The following is a 26238-nucleotide window of genomic DNA, read 5'->3' on the forward strand; positions in this document are numbered from 1 at the left end:
ATATATATATATATATATATATATATATATATATATATATATATATTCTATATAAATATATCTTTTATTTAAAACAAAACAATGCAAATCTTTATCAAACATTAATCAAAAGTCATCAGTCTTTGACTTTTTAGGAACGTTTTGAATCGATGTTTATATTACGTTGAATCATTAATTATAAAACAATTCATTACAACATGCATGTTCCCCATGTAGAGGACACATTGTTTGAACAACATGCATGTTCCCCATGTAGAGCACACATACTGTGCCAACTTTCATAAAGGAATCTATTCTTGAAGGCGTGTATGTCAATAATTCGAGCATAAGAGGTATGAGGGGCAATGCAATGCAGAAGGGATTTGGTCCCATGGGCTTCTCAGGTATCACAACAAAAACCAAGACAGTGATCGATCGTTTCCTTCTGCCATGGCGAAGGGGCTTCCGTTGGCCACACCGTTGACATCAAGCCGTTCATGTGAATAGCCTCCTCTCCCATCCATGAATGCATCGAGTTCAAGGTATAGATAAATATATATAATACATTTTGTTTGAATAGCCGTTCATGTGAATAGCCTCCTCTCCCATCCATGAATGCATCGAGTTCAAGGTATAGATAAATATATATAATACATTTTGTTTGAAATCTTTAGGTAGTCCTCTATATATATATATATATATATATTCTATATAAATAAATATTTTATTTAAAACAAAACAATCCAAATCTTTATCAAACATTAATCAAAAGTCATCAGTCTTTGACTTTTTAGGAAGGTTTTGAATTGATGTTTATATTAGGTTGAATCATTAATTATAAAACAATTCATTACAACACTCATGTATACAATTGCATCGAGTTCAAGGTAGCAGCGCAGTACCAGTTCTGGTTTGCACTTGGAGGAGGCAAAGGCGGTCGAGGAGCTCGAGGAGGCGAAGGCACGACCACGTGGAGCTCAAAGGTAGCAAACTGAGGTGCCTGGCATACATAGAATAACCAAAATTTTTAAAAATTTGAAGGCTAGCCAAAATGCAACCACTTTTTCTCAATCATTTTTTAATTAAAAAACCCAAATTATTCTACACTTTCTCCCTCTCTCTCTCTCTCTCTATATATATATATATGTGTGTGTGTGTGTGTGTGTGTGTGTGTGTATAACAAAACACGTGGAGGGAGGGCCAGTCTCCCTTAAGCTTCTAAATGAAAATTTATGCTCAAGAAAATATATAATTTTAATATTTAAATATTCATTTTCAAGTTTTACATTCTTACTCTACAAAGAGGAAAAATATTTAATAGACTATTCACTTCAAAAATGTAATCTAGAATATTAAAAATATGTAATAGACTATTCACTTATAAATGAAAAATTATGCTTAAGAAAATATATAATTTTAATATTTAAACATCCATTTGTAAGTTTTACATTCTTACTCTACAAAGAGGAAAAGTTCAGTAAAGTTCCACAACAACAAAAATATCAAATCTGGCTGGCTTATATATTAGTAACATTCTATCGTACAATAAGTTTCTTCAAATTATTTGATTAAATTTTTACTGAAAACATACGATTCTTTCGAATAAAATGTATAATTCAAATCTCTCTCTCTCTCTCTCTCTCTCTCTATATATATATATATATATATATATAACTTTCTAAATGTCCACCACCATGCATTGACGTAGAGGCGGCAGAGAGAGAGAGAGAGAGAGAGAGAGAGTAAAATGATTTTGGATTTTCAAAATAAAAAGTGATTTATTTTGTTGTATATATATTGACGTAGAGGCGGTAGAGAGAGAGAGAGAGAGAGAGAGAGAGAGAGAGAGAGAGAGAGAAATGATTTAAAATAAAAAGTGATAGAGAGATAAATCACTTTTTATTTTAAATCATTTCTCTCTCTCTCTCTCTCTCTCTCTCTCTACCACGTGAACGCGTGGGGATTGACGTAGAGAGAGAGAGAGATAAATCACTTTTTTTTTTAGAGATAGAGAGAGAGAGAGATAAATCACTTTTTATTTTAAATCATTTTACTCTCTCTCTCTCTCTCTCTCTCTCTCTCTCTCTCTCTCTCTCTCTCTCTACCACGTGAACGCGTGGGGATTGACGTAGAGAGAGAGAGAGAGAGATAAATCACTTTTTATTTTAAATCATTTTACTCTCTCTCTCTCTCTACCACGTCAACGCATGCATGCATCATCTCCCTCTTTCTCTCTCTCTCTCTCTCTCTCTCTCTACCGCCTCTACGCCACGTGGAGAAACATGCCATGCATACATCATCTCCCTGCCTACCTCCCTCCCTCTCCCTCCCTCTCTCTCTCTCTTTCGCCTTTACGTAGAGGCTTGGAGTCGGCTTCTTGCACAGAGGCTTGGAGTCGGCTTCTTGCACGTAAACGCAGAGAGCTTCTCAGCGTTTCTGGGCAAAGCTCTCAGCGTTTCTGGGCTACGTCGAGGCTTGGAGGCGACTTGCAGCTTCTCAGTGTTTCTGGGTGCGTTGGTGGAATCTACGTCCAGGCTCTGGCTCTGCAGGCTTGGAGTCGGTTTGCAGAGAGCTTCTCACTTTTTCTGGGCGCCGTGGTGGACATGCATGCATCATCTCCCTCCCTCCCTCCCTCTCTCTCTCTCTCTCTCTCTCTCTCTCTTTGTGCCGCCTCTACGTCCAGGCTTGGAGTCGGCTTGTGTTTCTGGTTTTGTGTTTTGTCTTTGAGGACTTGGTCTTTGAGTCAGTCCAGAAAGCTAGCTCTCAGCATTTCACAGCTCTGTGGACTCACTCAAAGACGAAGTCCTCATAGAGAATGTCTCTTTCAACCTTTTTCTTTTCTCTCCTCCATAGCAACGCCCCTCCCTGCCTCCCTACCTGCCCTTCGTGCCTCCCCACTCTCATGTAAGCACCTTCACAATCACCACCTTCACAATCTGTTTGCATGCAACACAGAGGAGCTGTTGTTGCATGCAAACAGAGGAGTTGTTTTTGTTGTCGGAAGAGGCCATGGGGGCTGTGGGTGGCTCCGTCTTCCATCTCATCAACGCCATGAAGAACTCGCCCAGATGCGGGCTATGGACATGTGCTGCAACCCGATGCTGCACCCTTACGACACCCTTACGACACCCTTACGACGTGGGCGACAGGCGTATCATCGATGGGGTCCAGGTAGAGCAAACACGGCGCCAACATGCCAGTGTTTGCTCTCTTTTCTCTCTCTCTGTGTTGCATGTATATTCTAGGGCGTTTTTGACGCTATGAGGAATCCTCTTGCGTATTTTGACCTAATTGTGACTTGCTGTCACTTGCAGATTGCCTAGTTGTTGCTGCAGGTTGCAGATTTTTTACGTAATTGTCCTTTTACCCATGCAGATTGCAGCTCAACATAGTTGTGCTTGGTAGATCTTGGTGTCTCTTTGCTCCTCCGGTTCCATCCCCTGTTTCAGTGGTGCAACATAGGAGTCAGCTGTCAAAAGCGTTCTCCATGGCCATGCGAGGAGGAGGGGGAGGTCCAAACCGACAGGGTGGAAGAGGCAGAGGCGGTGGTGGCGGGAGAGGAGGCGGCCGAGGTGGTGAAGGAGGGAGAGGAGGTGGCCAACAGAGATGGTGGGATCCAGAATGGCGAGCAGAAAAGCTGAAACAAATTCGTGCAGATGTAGGTCATCTTGTTTTTTTATCAGTCCCTCTCATCTTTGTATTTTTGCCTTCCCTCATATGAATGGCTATACTTGTCGATGGCCTTACACAGAACTGCATGTGACCTCTCCATCCTCACTAACACCACCTACGTTTCTCTGTATCGCAGTCCCGACATGAAAGACGTCTTGTAGTAAAAGCAGACAATGGACACGGAGTAAAAGTAGACAATGCACGTGGAGGGAACCTTAGAAACGTACCTGCACCGTGTGGAGGTCGAGGCGAACAGCAGGCGACTGGAATTGATTGGACCCGGGTATTTTCAAATGCAAGCGTGACGTGACTGGGTATTTTCTAATGCAAGCGTGAATGTCACGCTTGCAAGGAGGAGGGAGTATTTTGAAATAGGCCCCCCTCCTTTGCCCACGTGGAGGGAGGGCCACTCTCCCTTAATCCTGTATAGATTTATTGAAACCAAGGTTTAAACCTACCGTAAAGGAATGCGAATTTTTTGTTTCCGCCCTGATTTTTTTTTTGGTTTTTTTGAGTGAAGCTCTGAAAGTGGTTTACATCTGGGATTTTTTAATTTGACAGGAAAAACAAAAATCTTGCAGGTCCGATGTAATTTGGAGCACACCATCTAGCCCAGGGCAGCTGCAGTAATGCAGCAGAGATGGCTACCTGCCGGAAGGCAATTCAATCAGTAGCATCAAGAGCTTGTACCGAGCGTGTATGGATGGACTTCTTTGGGGATCCCTCGCAATGGTGTCCCAATCGAAACAGCAAAGTAAGTGGCTGTGCCATCTCATTTCATATTTGCAGACTGGAGAAACCAGAAGAGCCTTCTGCGATCAAGGCACACGATGGAGAAGAAGAAGTAAAGCAGAAGAACAGCAGTTGGGAGATCCTCACCTTGGAGGAGGCACTCACTTCTTTGGGAAAAGGCATGCAACCCTTGCCTTCGGTTGAGGACTTTGCATGTATCTTGCACAAGTGCAGAAAGGAGAGGAACCTAGATCACGCCCTGCGCTTGCATGCCTACATACGCGCAAGAGGCCTTGAAGCCCATACATCCCTCGGGAACCCCCTTGTTTCGATGTTAGTGGATGTTGGAAGCATGTGCCATGCTCAACAGGTTTTCGACATGCTCGTGTATCAGGATGAATCCTCTTGGAACTCCCTCATCACAGGTTATGTTAAACTTGGGGAGTCACTGCATGCCCTCACCCTGTACGACAAAATGCAGGAGGATGATTCTCTACATCCTAGTGGCAGTACTTTTGTGGCCGTACTGCAAGCTTGTGCCAGACTGAAAGATGTTGAAAGAGGCCGCAAAATACATGCTGATATTGCCGAAAAGTGCTTGCTGGAAACAGACATTTTTGTTGGCAGCACCTTGGTTGATATGTATGCCAAATGTGGCTCCCTTGGAAAAGCTCAGGAGCTGTGTGACAAGCTCCCAGTTAGAAACGTTGTCTCATGGAACGCACTAATTACAGGATATGCGGAACATGGGCAGGGTGATAAAGCACTTCACAGTTTTGAACGAATGCAATACGAGGGCATCTCTCCAAGTGTTGTCACATATCTTTGCATCTTAAAAGCTTGTGTCAGCATAGGAGCTACAGTCAAGGGAGGAGCAATTTACGCTGAGATCGTCAGAAAAGGGTTGGAAAGAAACCTCTTCATTGGTAGCATCTTGGTTGATATGTATGCTAAGAGTGGCTGGCTTGCAGAAGCACAGAAAGTGTTTGACAAGCTCCCAGTTCAAGACATGGTGTCATGGACTGCACTAATCGCTGGATATGCAGAACACAGGTGTGCTGAGAAAGCTCTTGACAGTTTTAAACAGATGCAACATGAGGGTGTCTCTCCAGGTGCGGTCACTTTTGTTTGCAGCTTGAAAGCTTGTGGCAGCATAGGATCTACACACAAGGGACGAGAACTACATGTTGACATCACCAAAAAAGGGTTGGAAAGAGACACTGTTGTTGGCAGTGCCTTGGTTGATATGTATGCCAAATGTGGGTCTCTTACTGATGCTCAGAAAGTTTTCGACAAGCTTGTGATTCGAGACGTGATCTTGTGGACTGCACTTATTGCAGGTTATTCCGAACATAGGCGTTGTGAGGAGGCACTCCACTGTTTCAAACAGATGCAACATGAGGGCATCTCTCCAGATGCTGGCACATTTGTTTGCAGCTTGAAAGCTTGCAGTAGCATTGGTGCCACAGTCAGGGGACGAGAAATACATGCTGAGGTTGTGAGAAGAGGGTTAGAAAGAAAGCTCCCCATTGGCAATACCATGGTGGATATGTATGCTAAATGTGGCTCGCTTGCAGAAGCACAGGAAGTGTTTGACAAGCTTCCAGCTCGAGATGTGGTCTCCTGGACTGTCCTATTGGCAGGATATGCCCAGCTTGGCGAGAGTGAAAACGTTTTCCGAATATTTGATGGAATGATAGGAGAGGATACAAAGCCAAATCTGGTCACATTCCTTAGTGTTCTTAATGCATGCAGTCATGCAGGTCTAGTGGAAAAAGGTCAGCTGTACTTTGAAGCCATAAGCAATGACTATGGTTTAGTCCCAACTCTTGAGCACTACACGTGCATGGTTGATCTCCTTGGCCGTTCAGGCGATATAGACAAGGCAGTAGCAATGATTAGGAAGATGCCATTCCATCCTGGTATTGTGGTATGGCTTACTGTGTTAGGAGCTTGTCGAAAGTGGGGCAATGTGGAGCTTGGAAGGCATGCCTTTGAACATGCAGTGAGATTGGATGAAAAGAATTTTTCAGCTTATATCTGTATGTTCAACATCTATGCAGATGCTGGTATGCAGGAGGATGCAAACAAGGTTGAGGCAATGAGAGTGGAAAAACAAGCATGGGAGAAGCCAGGACATGGTCACTGGACTGATGCCTGTGGAATCGTGCATTCCCTTTTGGTTGGGGATATAAGACAGCCTCAAAGAAAAAGTGCATATGCAAAATGGGAAGATCTTTCGGTCAAAATGACCATGGAAGGGTATGTTCAGGGTTTGCATTAAATTTCATGGGACATTTCTGTGGATGCAAAGAAAATGTAGCACATTAAAACGTTGGCTATCATGAATGTCCTACTATACATCCAAGAGGTACCCATCTGCGTCTCTGTGTTCACGACTGCAATATGGATCCAGCAAGCTATATCAAAGATTAAGTAGCAAAGAAATCTTGTCAGAAGTTGTGATGCATGCCTTTCTGGAATCTATGTAAAGCCTATCATAAAATGGCTTCCCACAAGGCAATGTTATGCAGGTGAGCAGTGGTAGCCTTTACATTGTCTGGACAGTCAAGGCAGTGGGGACTTGGTGGAGTTTGGATCCTGTCTCTTTTGTCATTGCATTTCAAAGCACACGCTATGGACGGGTGGGACATTGCCTGGATGGATGTGGCTGCCTGGAAAGAGGGGGTATCAAAGAAGACAGATTTGTCCCGTTGCAGAACCTTCTCTTTGATCAAGTCACTGCAATTGGCTTTGACCTTAACCACTTCACTTTTGGTGAGGCTTCTGCCTGGGAGACAAATCCAGCCAATTGCACTAAGAGAAATTGGGGTTGCAGATGAAGGGATTACAGAGTCCATAGAACCAATGTTTCAAGTTCAAAAGGTATCTTGGTCTCAATCCACCTTTCGAGGGGAAAGGGAATCAACCTCTTAGGCCTGCTTCGAAAAAAGACACCTGCCCTTGTGCAGGTTTGCTAGGAGGCCTTCGGGCTCCAGTTGCAGTTTGCCAACACAGAGCCACATGGTAGGAGCGTCCTGCATGCTAATCATGTCCTTGACATCTATGATTTCTTGAGGAGTAATTAATTGGTCTGTTCCACACCCAGTACTTCCTTAAGTTTACTGACATGAAATACAGGATGAACTTTTACATGAGAAGGCAAATTCAATTCATATGCAACTGAATCAATCCATCGTGTTATACGAAATGGTCCACAGTATCTAGGGGATAATTTCGGAGATCGACATGTCCGTAAAGTCTCGGAATCTTTTGGAACTCGCAAATACACCATCGTTCCTTCAGAGAACTCTTTGGGTCAACGATGTTTATTAGAATAAAATCTGTCTCGGTCTTGATGAGCACTCCTAATAGATTTCATACCGTCACGAAGCTACCTTCGCGGGCCTCGAGATTGCTGTCGGCTTCGGCTGCGTAAAGTAAGTGCACGTCTGCACTAGATATAGGCTCCAGATCATAGAGCTCTCGCAAATCTCGCGAGACTCTATATGACTAATGACTAACCTTGGTCACCCTTTTATAGGCTCTTGGTCGGTCATTGGGCGTCCACACTTGGGTGCCCACTCGTCCATACTTGGGTGCTTGCCCGTTAGTCTATCCCTAGCTCAGCTCGCCAATCAACCTGCCTAGCTCCAAGCTTTCCCAAACCTCGAAGCTAGTCTTGTGTTCGTGTAACACACGGTAGATACACATTGTGCACATGACACAAAGAAAATGGGAAAGAAGCCACCACCATCATTGAACACGAAGCCTTTCTGTGACATAGCTGAAGCCTTCATGCCTTTAATCGCAACCCGTAAGTACCTTGTAGGAACCTTAACGTAAAATGTATGGGGGGATGAGAGAGAGAGTGGTTTTTAGTATATGTAATATGTACATGAAAAGGTTACATGTATGCTGGCCTTTGGTGTTTCAAAATATGACTTCTACCCATGACCAGTCTCCAAGAAGAAGAGAGATGATTTTTGATGTGATTAGGTTGCGTTTTAACACGTGTGGGATCAGGTTGCTGATGTGGCATCCCTAGGTGCTACCCATTGGGTGATGATACTCTGGATGCTGCTGGTGATAGATATTTAGCATGGTATGCTGTGTGCACATGACACTTTTAGTATGATATCATGCCATTCAAGCTGTGTAATGTCCAAGCAGCCTTTCAATAATGCATGATGAGAATCTTTATCAAATTCTAGCACTCTATCTTTGTTGAGACTCTCTTTGTCTATGTGGGAGCATATAAAATGCACTGAAGTAACACAATGATGTTAGAAGCCTGAGTAGCACTTGGTCTTGGCAAGTGCATGTTTGTGTGTAAAGAGGTGGTTGTTTGCACACATCGTGTCTCGCAGAGGCATTCACGCAACAATGAGTGAATGACTAGATGGAAGCCCCAATCAACACACCACACATTTGACCTTTTAATGGTGATGTGCCAGCTTTTAGAGGAGGTCCATCAGGAGGCAACATTTTTAACTTACTAAGCTAGATGTGAAATGGGAAGTCCACTAGGACAAGAACACAAACAAAGCCTTCAAGACCTTGAAAAAGGCAGTAAGGTTTTGATTTAATCTTACAGCCCCCATAATGAGTCTTGCACACTGTTAATCTTACACACTATTAGGCAGCAAGGTTTTGATTTTGCACTCTATTAGTCTTACACACCCCATAATTAGGGAGATTTAATGTATTATCTTGACGTGCCCAAGGGAAGCCATGGTTGCCATTCTTGCCAAACTCGGAAAGGACCTCTAGTTTTTGATATACTATGCTAGTGCTAGATGTTCACTCTGGTTGGGGGCCTTACCTAAAGTGTGACAAGTTTTTATTGACAATTTCTTCATTTTCTAGTACCCCGCTGCCGCTGAAGAGACCATCCTCCTCGCCGTCAAAATATGCCGCCCCAGCCAAGCAGTATACTGGAAAAAGGTGATCTCTGTGGCCTCAAGGGATGCATAAGGATCATGCCACTCGTACTCCCCAGGGTCCCACTGTAGCCGGGCCAAGGGGCGCACTGCATATGCCCATATGCACCAATCCGGGAGCACATCTGCAGGGTCGGGGTCAATATGCCACTTCCGAGAAGCGGCGGCCACTACCCGTATCCTCTGAAAGGTGCACTCTGCAACCAAAGGCGACTCCACCTCCACTCTTTGAAGTCTGCCCTCATCCTGAATCTCATAGTAGAGGCATCTGCCATCCTCAGTGCAAGCTTTGACAGCAATCAGGATCTCCAACTGTGTAAAGGCTCCCATCCACCCGTGGGGCCACTAGCTCGAAAGGCATGAACCACTCCTCTGTGAGTGCCTCCTGAATATCATCCCTCATAATCAACCCTCCTCTGAAGTGACTTAGCCTCTCCACCTGGATCTCCTCTGGGAGACTGCAGAAGGCCTGCCAGTCTCCAAAACTACGTGCTGGGCCTGCCGCTAAAGGTCCCCAGGCTAGACGAGGCCGAGAACCCAATATATGACCCTACTCTGTGCGAACCGCAGGGCTCCAGATGAGCGGCTGTCTGGCCCACTCCTCAACACAAGAAGGAGGTCGCTGAGAGAGCCCCGGTCTCAGCAGCTCCCACGCTCTCAGGATGCTCAAAGCAAATCTGTCCTCCCATCCTCTACTGAGGCCTGTCCTCCTCATCTCTAAGAAGATCCAGCGAATCTCTGGTGCCCAAGTGCCCCCTGCTGGGGGAGCCCGAGCCTGCACAGCAGCCGCTGCAAGAGAAGCTCTTTCCACGGCTCTGCGCCCCGAACAATAAGCTTCCCCAATAAGGCTCTACTTTGATATCGACCGGATCTATAATGCCCAAGCCTCCCTGAGCCAGCAGAAGTGTAATAACTGCCCATGCAACCTTTGCCCGGGCTGGCTGACCGTCCCGCCCAGACGAAAGAAAGTTCCTGATCAGCCTCTGTACCTGGCTGATACAAGAGCTCGAGAAGATCCAGCAAGACGTAATGTACTACATGGTCGCTAACAGCACCTGATTTGCCACCACCACCCTCCCAGCCAAGGATAGTCGAGCTGTACTCCAATACAAAAGCTTCTTCTGAATGCTCAGAAGAAGCGGGGCAATCTACTGCTCAGGTGACAAATCTAGTCTAATCTGGCATCCCAAATACCGCACTGCTGTGCCAGGAGGAATCCATCTAAAACCGAGGTCTGGGCTCCATGCCGGAGTGGGAGCGCTGCTGATCCAAAAGGCCACTGTCTTGCACCAATTGATCAAAGCTCCCGAAGCTGCACTAAAAACCTGGAGCGACTGCTCTGCCCGAAGAAGATTGGCCTCTTGGCCATGCAAAAATAAGCCCGTGTCGTCAGCAAACTCAGCATCGAGCAGGTCCTCCCCCCGGACTGGGAGCTGGAGTCCTCTCAAACCAACCTCCTCTGCGGTCAAATACATGCTCATAGCCTCCGCAAAGAAGAGAAAAGGAAAAGGGAGGGACACCCCTGACGGACTGATCTGGTCAGGCCCCCGTCCTCCTACAATCAACACGTGGCTACGAGCTGTGGAATATAGAGCCGCCACCCCTCTACTAATCCATCCTGGCTCAAAGCCCAGGCGAAGCATAGTGCCCTCTAAGAAACCCCAGTCAACTCTATCGTATGCCTTCTCAAAATCGAGAAGCATCACGACCAAGTCCTCACCAAGAAATCTAGCTCGGGCCGTCGCCTCCCAGAAAGTAAAGATGTTGTCAAGGATACTGCGCTCCTTGACGAATCCTATCTGGGTAGCATGAATCAACTCCCCCAGGAAGGGCTGGATCCTCAAACTCAAGGCCTTTTCTAAGACCTTGTAGACAGTATTGAGGATCGTAATAGGTCTCCAATGCCGAATATCATCTGATACTCCCTCCCCCTTGGGGATAAGAAAGATCAAGCCCTCTGAAAAGCTCTGTGGCATCACCCCAGTGTCCAAAACATACTGAAAGCCCCTGTGGAGGCTTGGCCCCAAAAGGTCCCAATAGCGCATAAAAAAGGCTGACGTCAGTCCGTCCTCCCCTGGGCAACTATGTCGCGGCAGGACCCTCAAGGCCTCGGCAAGCTCAATCTCTGAAAGAGGCGTACCAAGAACTGTATGCATATGATCTGTGACCCTCCTCTGCACATGGGCCCACACAGTCTGTCTGCAAGCATCCCGATCCTCAGTGGCTGGCTCCGCTGAAAGCAGGTCTCTATAGAATGCAGTGGCAATCCCCGGGCTCAGTAGCTACCGATCCATCCGGCCTACCAAGCTAACGGACTCCTGCTCGAGCATGGCGAGGTCCAGTGATCTCAAAAAACTCCCCAGTCACTCTATCACCAAGCTACGTCCATTGAGAGGCCTGACGACGATAGTAAAACTCGTGTCTCTGCCAACCTCCTGGCGTGCCTGGCTCAACTGGGACACCACCCACTCTCCCCTGACACACCAATGTGCGGCCTCTGGCAATGCATCCGTGACCTGGGTTTAGAACTCTGCTCTGGCACTAGCATGGTTGGGCGCATAGACGTTGAGCACGCCCAATAGCTCATCATGCATCCTCAGAATGACATGATATGCTCTACCAAGCACAATGATCCCTCGATCCACAATGGCCTGCCGCCATACATCTACAATGACCATGCATACTCCTCCCTGTCCACCCAAAGGACCAAACCCTGCAGACCAAAAGGTGTCCCATCTACCAGGCATCACCGAACCATATCTCCGGATCCTGCTCTCACCCAAGTGATGCTCCTGCATCATCAAAATATCAATGTTGCCACCAACCAGGCATCTCTGAAGCTCCTGCCTCAAGCAACCACGATAGCGTATAAAATGTGCTCCGCCAAGGCCCTGTACATTCCATGAGATGATCCTCATGGATGATCTACTGAGGTGGATGCTGTCTCAGCCGTACGGCGGGCCTTCGCAAGCGGCTTGGATGGAGAGTAGTCCCCATCCGAGCGGCTGCGAATCTGCCCACCCGGTGTACTGCAAGAATCACGGATCAGGCGCCAGTGTGGCTGTGGCCCATGGCGACTGCCTCCCGCTCTGACAGAGCAACCTCGTGTATACATACATATCCAAGGTCGCGTGCTAAGTCTGCCACTATGCGAACGACCAAATGACGAATCCGTGAGGCATCCACACTCTCGGGATCCAAGAAAAAATGAGCCAGCTCCCATAGTCGGCCTATCACATTTGTCACCTCCAGATCGCTCACATGATGAGAAAACTCAACTGCCTGAGTCTTCAAAGTGCTAAGAGCAAGCTCTAGTCTCCGCTCCCGGTCGCATGGGCCACATAGAGGGAACGAGAAGGCCACCGCTGAATCAAGTGCCTCCTCCCCACGGGCCGGAGGTATCACTACATGAACTCGGATGGGTGCTGGCTCACGGGGGCCCTCTGCTCCAAAAAGCCGTGTGAAGGCGTAATCAAAAGCCTCCGAGTGCTGTCTAATGCCGAGGCGACTCAGCCGACTGCAGATAGATGATATCCGTGAAGCCCGAATTGGCATGGTAAGTCTCCTCTGTGGTGCTCAAGCGAGGTCGGTGCTCAGCGCCCTCCGGACTGCAGGTGAACGCCAGGGGGCTGCCAGGGCCTCCCGGGGAGGTGAGGCGGGCGGGGGGAAGGAGGGGGAGGCGAGGGGGGTGGAGAGGGAGCTGCTGCCAAAACCGGAGCGGGGACGGGAGGAGGCGAAGGTGGAAGCGAGGTGGTGGGGGGGGACGGGGGTGGGGGGGGTGAGGGAGGGGGTGCTGGCATCTCCTGGTCCTCAGTCGTTCGCAGGGGTCTCCTCCTGGAGGGGAGCAAAGCTGTTCACGGGAACCCAGTGATGCTTAGACTATGGCTACTGCTGCAGCGGTCTCTGGGCATGCTGCTGTGGCTGTCTCCCTCGACGGTGCCCCTGTCCAGGCTGCCACTCCGAGGTCTCTGTGGCCTGAGCAGGTGTCCCGGAGGCTGCCTGCCGAGCCGCATCTGTGGGTGGGCCATCAGGGGCCTGCTGCTGTGGTGAGGGTCGGGGTCTCCTGTGAGGGTAGGCCTTGGCCAGATGACCAACCTGCTTGCAAATGAAGCACTGGTTCGGGAGCCCCGAGAACTCTACTCTCTGATCAATGCATCCCCCCATCCTAGGTAGCTGAATGACCTTAGGAAGGGAGGAGATGTCAGACACCAAAACTTTGACCGAAGGTAGCCCAGCTGCTCTGGCCACCACCACTGAAGCTGCTGTGGGGCCAGTCTCTAGTACCGAGCCCACCAATGCTCCTAGCCTAGAGAGGAGCGGAAGATACTCCCGGCGGAGTCCAGGGAAGCAAACTGTAACGTGGAAAAGACGCTCTCCTTGCTTAGCCGTCTCGCTGCTGCTGGGTCAAAGCCATGCTGCCAAGGTCTGAAGAAAGCCCGAGCACCCTTGATGTCAAAGGGGACTCAGGGCTAGGACCTTGGCCGGTCTCGAACTCGATCTGGTAATGTCCACGGCCCAGAAGCTGTACGTCCAGGATCTTGCCCACATCTCCAAGAAGGCGGGCTTGGAGAAGATCCCGGATCTCCCCTCTGCTAGGGCGAGTGCCGACAATACGGCAGATAGTGGAATGAGCCTGGAGGCGTTCCACCTCTGCGGTGAGGCTCGCTTCCTCTTCTGGCGAAAGAGAAAGCCTGATGGGGGTGTCCGGGTGAGGGGGCTGCGGGGGAGTCCCTCTGAGGCGGGGCGGGAGGAGCCTCCATCAGAGTCTGAAGCTATGGCGAAGGCGAGGCGAAAGCGGAAATCCTGCAAGAACCGATCTGCACACAGAGAGGTGGAAGATGAAGGTCGGAGAAAAAGGAGAAACACCCCAGGGGACGGAAATAAGCAAGAAAAGGAAAGGGGGGGCGAGGCGGCGAAGGAGAAGCCCTAGGGGGGGAGCTGCACGCAAGAGGGGTGGGGGGGGGAGAAAGAGCTGGCAAAGGGGGGGGGTCGGGGCGCTGCAGAGAGGAGGAGGGCGCGAAAAGCAGGGGGGCGAAGGCGAGGAGGGGCGGCGGGCAGTGCAGCGAGGGAGGGGGGCGCAGTAGCGAGGGCAGGCAGGGGGGCAAGGGGGGCACGAGGAATGATGGGGGCGCGAGGGGGCGAACAGGCAGGCAGGCGAGGGGCACAGGTGTGCAGTTAGCACGAGCAGGGAGGGGCGGGAGCTTTAGCGAATGTATATAGATAATTTATTTGATATTTATTAATTAAATGTCAATCACTTGGCATTTAATTAATACTACCTTAGAAGAAGAGTTTCCCCGACCCCTTCCCACTCCTCCTTTCTCTCCCTCTCTTGAGTAAGCCCTTTGGGGCTTTTTATAGAGAATCGTGGACCTTAGATAGAAAGGATATGGGGAATGCATAAAGATAGAAAACGATATGCGGGGTCATCATTTTATTGCCTTCAATAGACATGACTACAAATAAAAGCATATGGGTGAATGTATGCAGATAGAAAAGATACGGGGGTCATCATTTTATTGCCTTAAATAGAGATGATTTGGGGTCATCATTTCATTGACTTTTTCAAGCATTAATCATTACATACTAAAATGAAACCTTAGAAAAACACTCTTATTCTTGAAAATCTCACATAATATATTTAATGGAAATGCCAAAAACATTTTAGTGTCATACTGGGTATAATCTCCCTCCGCAAGCAGGGCAGCCGCTCGAGTCAATATGATTGAAGAAGACGACAATGAAGACAATGCTATAGTCTAAATCAAATCATTGTGCCTGGATGTAATAGGTAGCCCAATGTGTTAAAGTTCACAAAAACTTGTTTCAAAGAAGGATCATTAGGGATTGGGGAGAGACATATAAGTAAACCTTGAGCTTTTCCTTTACAGCTCTTCACTTTCTGGCAAATAGGATAATCATGGTATACTAGTTAAAAGAGTGGCCGAAAGCACCTCTATAACCCACATACGGTGGTTAATGCATCTCTTGCAAAATAATATGTCTGAAAGGTCAAGTTATACATAATATTTTTTTATAAAAGAGATAACCAACTGTCATTATGCGAATACTCACTAGAAGGATTCTAATGGTTATCTGTAAGCATGATCCAAACCTTTAAAAAGTCAAGGTCTTTCTCATAAAACTTATAAAGGGGTCACTCTCAATCATAAAAATGTTGTGAACACTCGATCATCTACTCAATGTATTTGCCACAACTTTATCCTTCCTAGTTGATACAAGATCATGGGTTGGAAATTCTAGATAAAAGAATCTCACTTAATATACCTTTCTTAAAAAATGAAGGGTTGGCTTAACAAGTATCAAATGGTATGTTGGTCGGTCTTAATCAAGAATTCAGAACCCATTAAATAACGTTTCCAAATGTTAAGAGTGTGCACTATAACAAAGAGTTTCTTTTATCATTTGTATTTCTCTTTAGTGGTTTAAGCTTATCACTCTCATAGGTTATGTATGAGAACTGCTCTAAATCCATGCTCAATTGCATCCGTCACAACGATAAAGAAAGGTCACTATTCTCTCTCATAAAAGGAAGAGGGAGAAGAAGCTAATGGAAAAGGGAAACCTAGAATCAAACTTATTTAAACAAGCATCCATTTGGCATCTAAGAATCCACTAGCATGTAAGCAAGAAAAAAGAGGGAAGAAGGGGAGCTCATAAAGGAAACCTATTCAAACAAGCATCCATCTAGCATCTAAGAAAATAATAGCATGTAAGTAAGCAAAAAGAGGGAAGAAGGGGAGCTCATAAGCAAACTGTTGCAAGGAAATTATTATCCATTGCTTATTATAAAAAATGATATATATATAAGTGGCTAGTATTTGTTGAGAGATGTAATCGCGGTGTTGTGTGTATGTGGGAAAGCACCCTAGAGGTGCAAGATATTGTGGTAAGATAGGAATGCCACATGTAATATTGTATGGTGTGTGAGTGTTGACCAAAAGAGTGGAAAAGGAGTTGCCACATGGATGATGATGTGTAAAGTGGGATAAGGCTAGAAAGCTTATATCATTGTATGGTTCATTGTGATATGCAAGAAGTGAATAGAATTGAGTGTTGAGTGTGCAATCTCTCTCTCTCTCTCATGGAGTTTTTAGTGTGGTTTAATCCACCTTAATTATGTTGCGTAATCTTTATCCTTCACCATGATCAATCCCATTTCTAGATTGTTAACATGGTATCAAAGCTTGGGTGGGCTCTTGGTCATGGTGATTATTATGTATATTAGCTTGTTTATGTGTTTCTTTGATTAAGCATTATTTTCAGTTTGTGAAAAAAAAATTATGCACACTTATATTATCATTTGGATTTGCATTTGTGAGGATTTGAGAGGAGATTTGCAACAAGGAGGTTGCATAGAAGCTGCCCAAGAGAGTTGCAAGTGGAATTTTGCAACATGGATAGCTTGCTCATCATCAAAGAAGCTGAAAATGGAGCTTTCAGTAAGTATGAAGACTATGGAGCCTTCGATGTCAACAAAGAAGCTGAAAATGGAGCTTTCAGTAAGTATGAAGACTATGGAGCCTTCGATGTCAACAAAGAAGCTGCCAAGAGAAGATATGCTGTTGATTATGCCTCAAGAAGATTGGTTTTGTGAAGTTTTGCCTCAAAGTTTTGTATTTGAGCATGAAAAATTGCTCTATGAAGGGTTGCTATGTATGGGATTTGTGTATCCCATGAATCTTGTGTGGAGGTGCATGCTTGTCAAGATAATGGCAAGTGAGATGGTGAACTCAATGGAGTTCACATGTGTGTGCATCAAGAAGAGGATGCACTTGTTCATGTTTGCTCAATGAAGGAGAGCAAAGAAGGGGATGGAAACCTTGGCAGTTTCCACATGTTTATGCACCTTGGTTCTTATGAGAAACCAAAATGAAGAAGCACCCTTGAATGGATGCATGCATTGAAGGAAAAGCATGCTGATTTGGAGGCCATGAAGGCCATGTCAATGGAAATGAAAATCCAAAGTATGGAGAAAGGCAAGGCATGGTAACAAGAAGAAGCTTGTGCACACAAGCTAGAGAGGAGAAAAAGGGAGCATAACAAATGTGGCCAGTAAAGAGAGTGTGGAGGAGTGAAGCAGTCTCGACAGCTAACTACTGCAGAGAAAGCGGGCACATCAACGACAGCTCAATAGAGTAGATGGTGAAGAGAAGGAGTGAACCTTGGTAAAGGAATTGAGAGAAGACGACCACGTGTTAGGTGGTCTAGAGAGTGTGATCTCGCAGGTCACAAGAAGATGGCTGACAGGAGTCCAAGGTGATCGCAGGTCACAAGAAGATGGCTGACAGGAGTCCAAGGTGAAAACAGTAGCGGGTACAGATAGAGCTCGCCACCAAACCGGCAGCTACCAGTAAGAGTCATCAGAAGAGGTAGTAGTCACCACCAGTAAACAGAGGCAGCAAGCACCATCACTTAGATGAGCAATAAAGGAAGGCGACGACCTCTGGAGACAGCATGAGATGAAAAGCTTGAAGCTCAGCAAGGCGGTAGAAGCAGCACACACTAGCCGGAGCAGGCGGAGACAAGTCGAAGGCATGGTATTACAGAGAGGAAGCAAACAAGAGCGGAAGGAGACCGCCATAGCTGCTGTGCAGATGCAGTCGAGAGGAAGGAGAAGGAGACCATCTGGGTGTCAGGCATTCAACGCGGCGCACAGAGGCACATTCAATGCGCGTGCATTTCAGAGATTTAAAAAAATTTAATTATTAAGGTCCACAACCTTTCCAAAATCTCAAAGGGTCTATTTTCATAAAGCCCTTGTTCACATGCTTTTTAAGAAGCATGTACTTTGTAATTGATTACACACACTTGGGTTCACTGCCCGACTTCGACCAAAATGATTGTACTTTTTTACCATGATTATGAGATGGGTAAACGTACCCGAGCTTGAATCTCAAAACAAGATGTGTATGAGGGTAACCATGCCCGAGCTCATCGAGAAGCTCAAAATGGTTGTTGTGATGTGTGCATGAGCGATGCACGTGTGAGGTGCATGCGCATGGGTTGGTTCCCACCCGAACTTCCATGTTCAAATCGGCGGACTCACTGGTTCCGCTGTGAGCGAGTCGGCCCAAAATGGACTAGGTGTCTAAGATGGTAGACACGGGCACACATGTTTGGTTAATGGACACTCTAATGTATCATTGAGGGGGAGTGTTGAGAGGTAGCGATTGCGTTTGTGCAATGCTACATTGATATGGGTGATGGATGAAGGGTGAGTTGTGGAACACCTCGATTAAGAGGGGGTGTTGAGAGATGTAATCACGATGTTGTGTGTATGTGGGAAAGCACCCTAGAGGTGCAAGATATTGTGGTAAGATAGGAATGCCACATGTAATATTATATGGTGTGTGAGTGTTGACCAAAAGAGTGGAAAAGGAGTTGCCACATGAATGATGATGTGTAAAGTGGGATAAGGCTAGAAAGCTTATATCATTGTATGGTTCATTGTGATATGCAAGTGAATAGAATTGAGTGTTGAGTGTGCAATCTCTCTCTCTCTCTCTCTCATGGAGTTTTTAGTGTGGTTTAATCCACCTTAATTATGTTGCTTAATCTTTGTCCTTCACCATGATCAATCCCATTTCTAGATTGTTAACAGTATTCACACAAGACCAACCAACTTAAAAATGGTCCGACCTCTATTACTAGTCTTAAGCAAGTATGTACACTATGTTGAGAAATTCAATGTGTGAGGGTGCAACATGTGTTGAGAAATGGGAGGAGCATGCAGGATTAGACTAAGGGTACATTGGCAAAGGTTGATTTTCATGGTCATTTGTAAAAGGTGAAAAGTCAAAGGTCAAAAAGGTAGCACATGGAAAGTGCAAGGGGGCATATGTAGTGTGAGAATTTATGGACACATGGATGGCACAAGGGTGCACATATCTTGTGAGCTGGGAGCTCCTTGAGAGCTAAAAAAGGATGTATTTGGATTGACTCTAAGTATATTAATATGTTTGTGACTTAATCGTGTCATTGATTAATCTCTATCTTAATCTTGTATTACCATTTTCATAGTATTTCATTTGGCCTTGATCACTTGCTATGATTCTCCCTCGATCCATGTTTCTCAACGTGGTATCGGAGCCACCTAGGCTGGCCATAGCAAATAATTAGAGAATTAAGAGGTGATTAGAAAAGCTTTGGATTTAAAAATAATGTTATAATATTGCTTCTCTCTCTTATCTTTTTGAATCTTGTACATCTCAAAATATTAGTTTTATAATAGATTCACTTATTATTTTATTGACTGTCCAAGAACTATACCATACCTGCTCAGAACTCGAATATCTCAAAAACTATTTTTTTATTTGAGCTGGTGTCAAATATCTCAAAAGATATGACATTCTTAAATGCCCATATTCATTTATGACTGAAGAAACAATCATTTCGTGATTCAAAAAAAACTATTGAATATCTCAAAAACTATTTTTTTATTTGAGCTGGTTTCAAATATCTCAAAAGATATGACATTCTTAAATGCCCATATTCATTTATGACTGAAGAAACAATCATTTCGTGATTCTAGAAGGATTTTATCTTTAAAATGGAATATCTTGATTTGTACTTTGTATTTCATAATTTCTTTTTACAAGTACGTAGATCCGTGCTTTATCTACATTCTGGTGCGTTATCTACATTCTGGTGCGTTTTTATGTTTTTTTATAGAGATTTGAAGAGAATAGACATTTTTAAGATTTTAAGAATGTGTAGATTTATTATTTTAGAAAATAGTGCATTATGAATTTTTCTTTTTTGTGATAGAGCTTCTTCTTCTCTTTAGGAAATTTCTTCTTTCCATAGCTCATTTCTTCTTCTATTTTTAAATTTTCATCTGCAAACAGTTTGTATTTCCCTCCATCTCCAAACAGTTTGTATTTCCTGCTTGTTCTATTGCACTTGTTCACTACAAAACAAAGCTAGAGAATGAAGAGTGATTTAATTTTTTGGTGCCATTTTCTTGGAGCCAATAGACCATTTCTCTCTTCATTAATCTTGCTATCAAGGAAAGAAGCAACAAAGAGACAACACAGAGCCAACACAGAGAAGCAATAGAGAACAAAAATGGAGGTTAGCAATGTTTTGATGTTGGTTATGTTTTCCTATTGGTTATGTGCATTACTATTCGTACATAATAAAGTTAATAGTAAGATATGTTTTACTATTGGTTAATAATAATAATATGTGCATTGGTTATGTGTATTACTATTTGTAAATAATAAAGTTAATAGTAAGATATGTTTTACTATTGGTTAATAATAATAATAATATGTGCATTACTGTTGGTTAATAATAATAATATGTGCATTATTGTTGGTTAATAATAATAATATGTGTTAAAGTTGGTGTTAAGTTACACATATGTGTTAATAATCATGAGATAGTGATGTATCTAAGTGTTTCTAGTTTTTTGATGTTTTAGGAAGCAAGAAGCTCTAAGAAGAGAAGTATGCACTTCCAGCTAGATGAAGAGTATGCCCCATTGTACAACAAAATTGAGGTTTCAATGATGAATCCATCGGTGATGCAATTATACAAAATAGCAGGGAAAAAACATATAGATCTTTGGGTTGATGGGTCTATATATCCACCTGATCCTATTACACAATAATCTCGCCAATTCTGAGGACTAACATCATTTGAACACCATATTAGATAATTTGGAAAAAATCCCATTCCCATTTGAAAAATGGGATCATGGTGGTGAACTTGTCCAAAATTTTATCAAAACCCCCTCATGTAACATATCACTGGAAAAATCTCGAAGAGTAGAATCTAGATCTACAATCTTTGACAAATTTGGAGTTGGCATGTTTAAGATATATCCAAAATTAAATGGATTGATTGATTCCCAAAATATGAGATTTTTTCCAAATGATCTAATATTGACTTTTTGTCAAGTATATTTGTGAGGGTAATGTAGGGTTACAGGGTTATACTTGGAGACTTGCAACCCAAGCCCATGTTTCTGCACAACAAATCATGAAACTTAATAGATCATTATTGGCAAAACAAGAAGAGAACAATGTTTGGCAAGATACTATGCATGACATGGTAATGCAAAATGCCACTTTGATTAACCAGGTTAATGATTTACAGGCTAGCAATAAGAAGATGAAGACAATGCTAGAGAAGACTGTCACTTATGGGCCCACAACGACACGGGAGGTACATGAACGCCAAAGGTCATATAAACCTATGTACATGTTGGCAAAGATAGGTGGACAATACAGGCGAAGGATCTGTACACAACGTGACAACATGCAAAAGATGTTTAGCAATTTAGAAAATGAAGTGAATCAAGGAATTGAAAAGGTACTCACTAAAGATATGGTGAAGTCCGCGCTTCAATGCCCAAAGTTTAAGTCAATTGTCGTGATGAAGTTATCATACAATGCTTAAGGTAAGTGATTTCTTCACATCAAATAATATGCAGGGAATATGTTATAAGGTAGGAATAAGTTCTCAGTCTTATGGCATGATATACAAACATTTAGATACAAGGTTTAAAAAAGTGTTGCAAAAGAAAAGGGTATTGCCTCTTCCTAAACCATTTCATGTGGTGCAAGCATGACAATCATTAAACAGTAAGGTGGAACAATTAATTGGTGAGCCAATGCACTTATGTCACAAACATACATGCAAGTATGGGTCAAAGGAAGTGACGTTTGTCATACACACAAATAACAATTTTGTATTAGGATGTATACAAGTTATAATCTTTAATGGTAAAATTTTACAGTATATCTATTGCAGAATGTGGAGGCAAGCTAAAATTTGTTTTGAAGCTTGAAAGTGAGGTTATCAAAGATCAGAAGTTAGAATTCTAACTCTCATGAATAGAGCATTGGATCCTAACATCTTGCCTGGTCATCCTGATTACTTTAGTGTACAGTATGAGAATGAAATTTGGTAGCTTGCTGCATTTGAAGTACCAAAGGAAGATCATAAAATTTTGAAGATTTTCTTTAACTTAACAGAGATACCGAATACAGTGCAATGTCAAAATCATGGTGAAAGTTTGGACGTGGAAGGTTATGGTTGGTGAGTATTAAGTGGAATGACACCTTGCTGGAGATCTCAAAACTTTGAAGTGCATGTTTGGTGTATCAAATACAGCAAATGTAGAGTTTCCTTGCATATATTGTATGTGGTCTAGAAAGAAAGGTAAGAATGGGAAGAAACAGGTAGAGAAGGGTGTCCTACATGTGATTAATCTGTTTACCGTGGGGGCCAAATGGTACGAGTAGATCCTAAGTGGGATCCTATTCTTAACATCCCCTTGACAAGAGTACACTTTTGCACTTTGCATGCACTAGTGAGGATCATAGACAAATTGGTTTATGAATATGTGTGTTTTGCGTATAAAATGCACCCAACTTTTGATGCCCAAGAAACATGTAAAATGGTGGAAGAAGTATTATCTGGGATGGGTTTACATCGAGGCCAGGTAGAAATAAAGAAGGATGAAAAAAAGTCCAGAGCAAGCGGAAATGTACCACAAAAGCCTTGCTTTGGAGGCTCAAAAGCAAGGAAATTCCTCTATGTAACACGAAATGAAAATGGAGAACTACTAGTACAATAACCAGAGAAATAAAAGTTACATATGGTCGTTCCTAATCAAAGAAATGGAGGAAAGACTAGAGTAGCAAAAGAAAATGTGTGGATTGCTCTTGACAAATTGGTAGTGCTTTTGCAGAAGATGGCATTTGGACCAGATGATTCCAAGGAGTTTAAGGAGGTGATTGGTATATTCTATGCATCAGTTGTTGAAGCTAGGACTTCAAGTAGTATAACACATTACATGGTAAGTGTGACATTATAATTAATTTATATGGTTTTAGAGACTAACTATGCTTACATTGTTTATTGATGTAGCATATATTGCATGCTCATGGTCCTTACTTTGAAAATGAAGGAAGTTTAGCAATATGGTCTACACAGGGCATGGAGCGATCTCATTGGCAATCATGATATGCTTTCCAAAAGACAACTGCTCATGGATGTCAGATCCCTGTCCCCACCGCGCAACGAATTCAGGGGTGCTTCTTGCGCGGGGGCAGGGTCCCACACTCAGGGCCTCACCCCCACGGATATCCGGACGAGAGACTAATCCATCGATTCTTCCAAAATCAAACCTGAAAAAACTTCCCTTGCTCGGAAAGCTCGGGCAATTCCTCCAGGATAAATTTTTCTCTAATGTAGTCAAAAGCCTTAACTAATTGAACTGATCTGACCAAACCTGTAAGTCCCATAGTCAGATTAGGGAAAGATTGCACTTGGATCAGGAATTACTTCATCTAGCGTACCATAACAGAATTAAGTCTCATTTTAGGGATCTATCAGTCCAGCCTAACTCCATCCAATCCCATGGGTTAGCCAGCTGCCCAACCACTGTAGTGATGGGATCCAATTAGGAATTTGGTTAGATTTTGTCCCCGGTACTAGGGGAAAAGAGTTCCCAGGCCCCGTAGTCGGATATTCATGCAAACTTAAAACTAGTCACACCACTTACACACCCAATATGAAATTGTCTTTTTCACAGATTCAGTTGTGTTTAAAACAATCATTTAATGAAATCATAGTCACTGATCATAATTCTCCAAAAATTTTTGGTTGAATTCTAATTTCCAATCATTCCTTCCTCAGTGTACGTATGGCATCATTGGCAACCAGAACGCTCACCACCTGTCCACTCAAGGGTCTTCTCGATGGTTCCTAGCTCATAGTACTCGGCAATATTCACATATCAAAATGGAATCTTCGTTGAAGATCAGCAAGATCAACCAACAGATCCATATAAAAGAACCATGGACTCATCCGTTAAGGACCAGCAAGGTCAATCAACCAGATCTATGCCCAAATTCAGAAAACAACTCTTACACCTTGTTCTAATATCTTCCACGATGCACGTGTGGGTATCGTCGGCGACCCAGAGCCCGAGCATCGTATGGGCAGCACCCTCTAGGATCCTTCACACAGCAGGTGACCTAGTGCTTCACTCATAGGCCGCTTCCTTGGTCCCTCATCCAGTATACTGGAAGCTCACCATTTTAATCAAACCGAGGAGGCTGGTCAAGACCTTGGCCGACAACCTTGCTATGCAAGACATCCTCCAATTACTCTCTATCCAGATGTTGCAACTTTATCAGATTAGGTCTCCACGACCTCATTCACAAGACGGTCAAAATGCTTCTCTAGCATTCTTGACATAAAACAATCATTTAAAAACAGTTCAAAAATACAGTTTCTATAACAAACTCTCGTCTTTCCACATTGCTCCACATCAAACCACATTAATTAATTCCACAACCATTTTATAAGTATTCCTATTTCTCATCCAATCACATCATTTTCATCTCATCACATCTTTCCTCAATTTATCCTCATCAGATCTCATCCACTCGCATCTACCCAATATCCACATCTCGTCACATCACATTCATTCACATCTCATCCATTCAGGCCACATCACATTCACTCACATCTCATCCATTCAGACCACATCACATTCACTCACTTCACATCTCATTCATTTTACCTCACATCTCATTCATTCACATCTTTCCCGATTCACATCCCATCACATCACATTCATTCATATCCATCACATTCACTTTCATTCATATCCATCACATTCACTTTCATTCATATCCATCATATTCATTCTCATCACCATTATATCACATCACTTCTATCTACATCATATCTCATTCATACACATCCATCCAATTGTTCATATCGCATCTATCCATACATTCATATCTATCACTTCACATCCACATATATTCATGTCACATCTCATCTCTTTACATCACATCACATTCTTTCACATACACATCTATATCCATTCTTTCACATACTCATTCACATCCATTCTTCTCATACGCATTCACATCCATTCTCCACATACACATCCTTATCCATTCTCTCACATACTCATTCACATCCATTATGCATAAATTCAATTTTAATGAGAATAACTCTTTTGAAATAAAAATAAATCTTTTATGCATCTTTCTATGCATAAATTCAATTTTAATGAGAATAACACTTTTGAAATAAAAATAAATCTTTTATGCATAAATTCAATTTTAATGAGAATAACTCTTTTGAAATAAAAATAAATCTTTTATGCATCTTTCTATGCATAAATTCAATTTTAATGAAAGTAACACTTTTATAATAAAAAAATTCTTTTATGCATCATTTTATACATAAAAATCAATTTTGATGAAAGTAACACTTTTATAATAAAAAAATTCTTTTATGGATCACTTTATGCATAAAAATCAATATTGGTGAAAGTAACACTCTTATATAATTTTTTTTCTCCAATATGCATCTTTCTATGCATAGAAATTACTTCTAATGAAAATAACGCTTTTATAATAAAAATATCTCCAATATGCATCTTTCTATATGCATAGAAATTAATTCTAATGAAAATAACGCTTTTAGAATAAAAAAATTTCCAATATGCATCTTTCTATGCATAGAAATTAATTCTAATGAAAATAATGCTTTTATAATAAAAATATTTTCAATATGCATCTTTCTATGCATGAAATTAATTCTAATTAAAATAACGCTTTTATAATAAAAATATTTCCAATATGCATCTTTCTATGCATAGAAATTAATTCTAATAAAAATAATGCTTTTATAATAAAATATTTCTAATATGCATCTTTCTATGCATAGAAATTAATTCCAATGAAAAATAACATTTTTATAATAAAAATATTTTCAATATGCATCTTTCTATGCATAGAATGAAAATAACACTTTTAGAATACACAAACGGAGGGGATTACTCTTTTTGAATAACATAAAGATAAAACTTATTTCCACAAAATTTAAGAAAATTTTACCATAACCTCCT

At 43.1% G+C, this 26238-nt stretch overlaps 1 protein-coding gene across 1 annotated transcript; it reads left to right on the forward strand.

The window, feature by feature from the left end:
• The first annotated feature begins 2988 nt into the window (after positions 1-2988).
• LOC147614317 (putative pentatricopeptide repeat-containing protein At3g01580) lies at positions 2989-6667 on the forward strand. The gene is made up of 6 exons (XM_086780505.1): positions 2989-3150; positions 3362-3637; positions 3788-3934; positions 4213-4277; positions 4441-5878; positions 5969-6667. The coding sequence occupies exons 1-6, from the start codon at positions 2989-2991 to the stop codon at positions 6665-6667; spliced, it is 2787 nt and encodes a 928-aa protein (XP_086636631.1).
• Positions 6668-26238: the final 19571 nt, after the last annotated feature.

Source organism: Cibotium barometz, chromosome 42, assembly GCF_041138505.1.
Source record: "Cibotium barometz isolate CiBa-2024 chromosome 42, ASM4113850v1, whole genome shotgun sequence".
In the NCBI taxonomy this organism is placed as follows: Eukaryota; Viridiplantae; Streptophyta; class Polypodiopsida; order Cyatheales; family Cibotiaceae; genus Cibotium; species Cibotium barometz.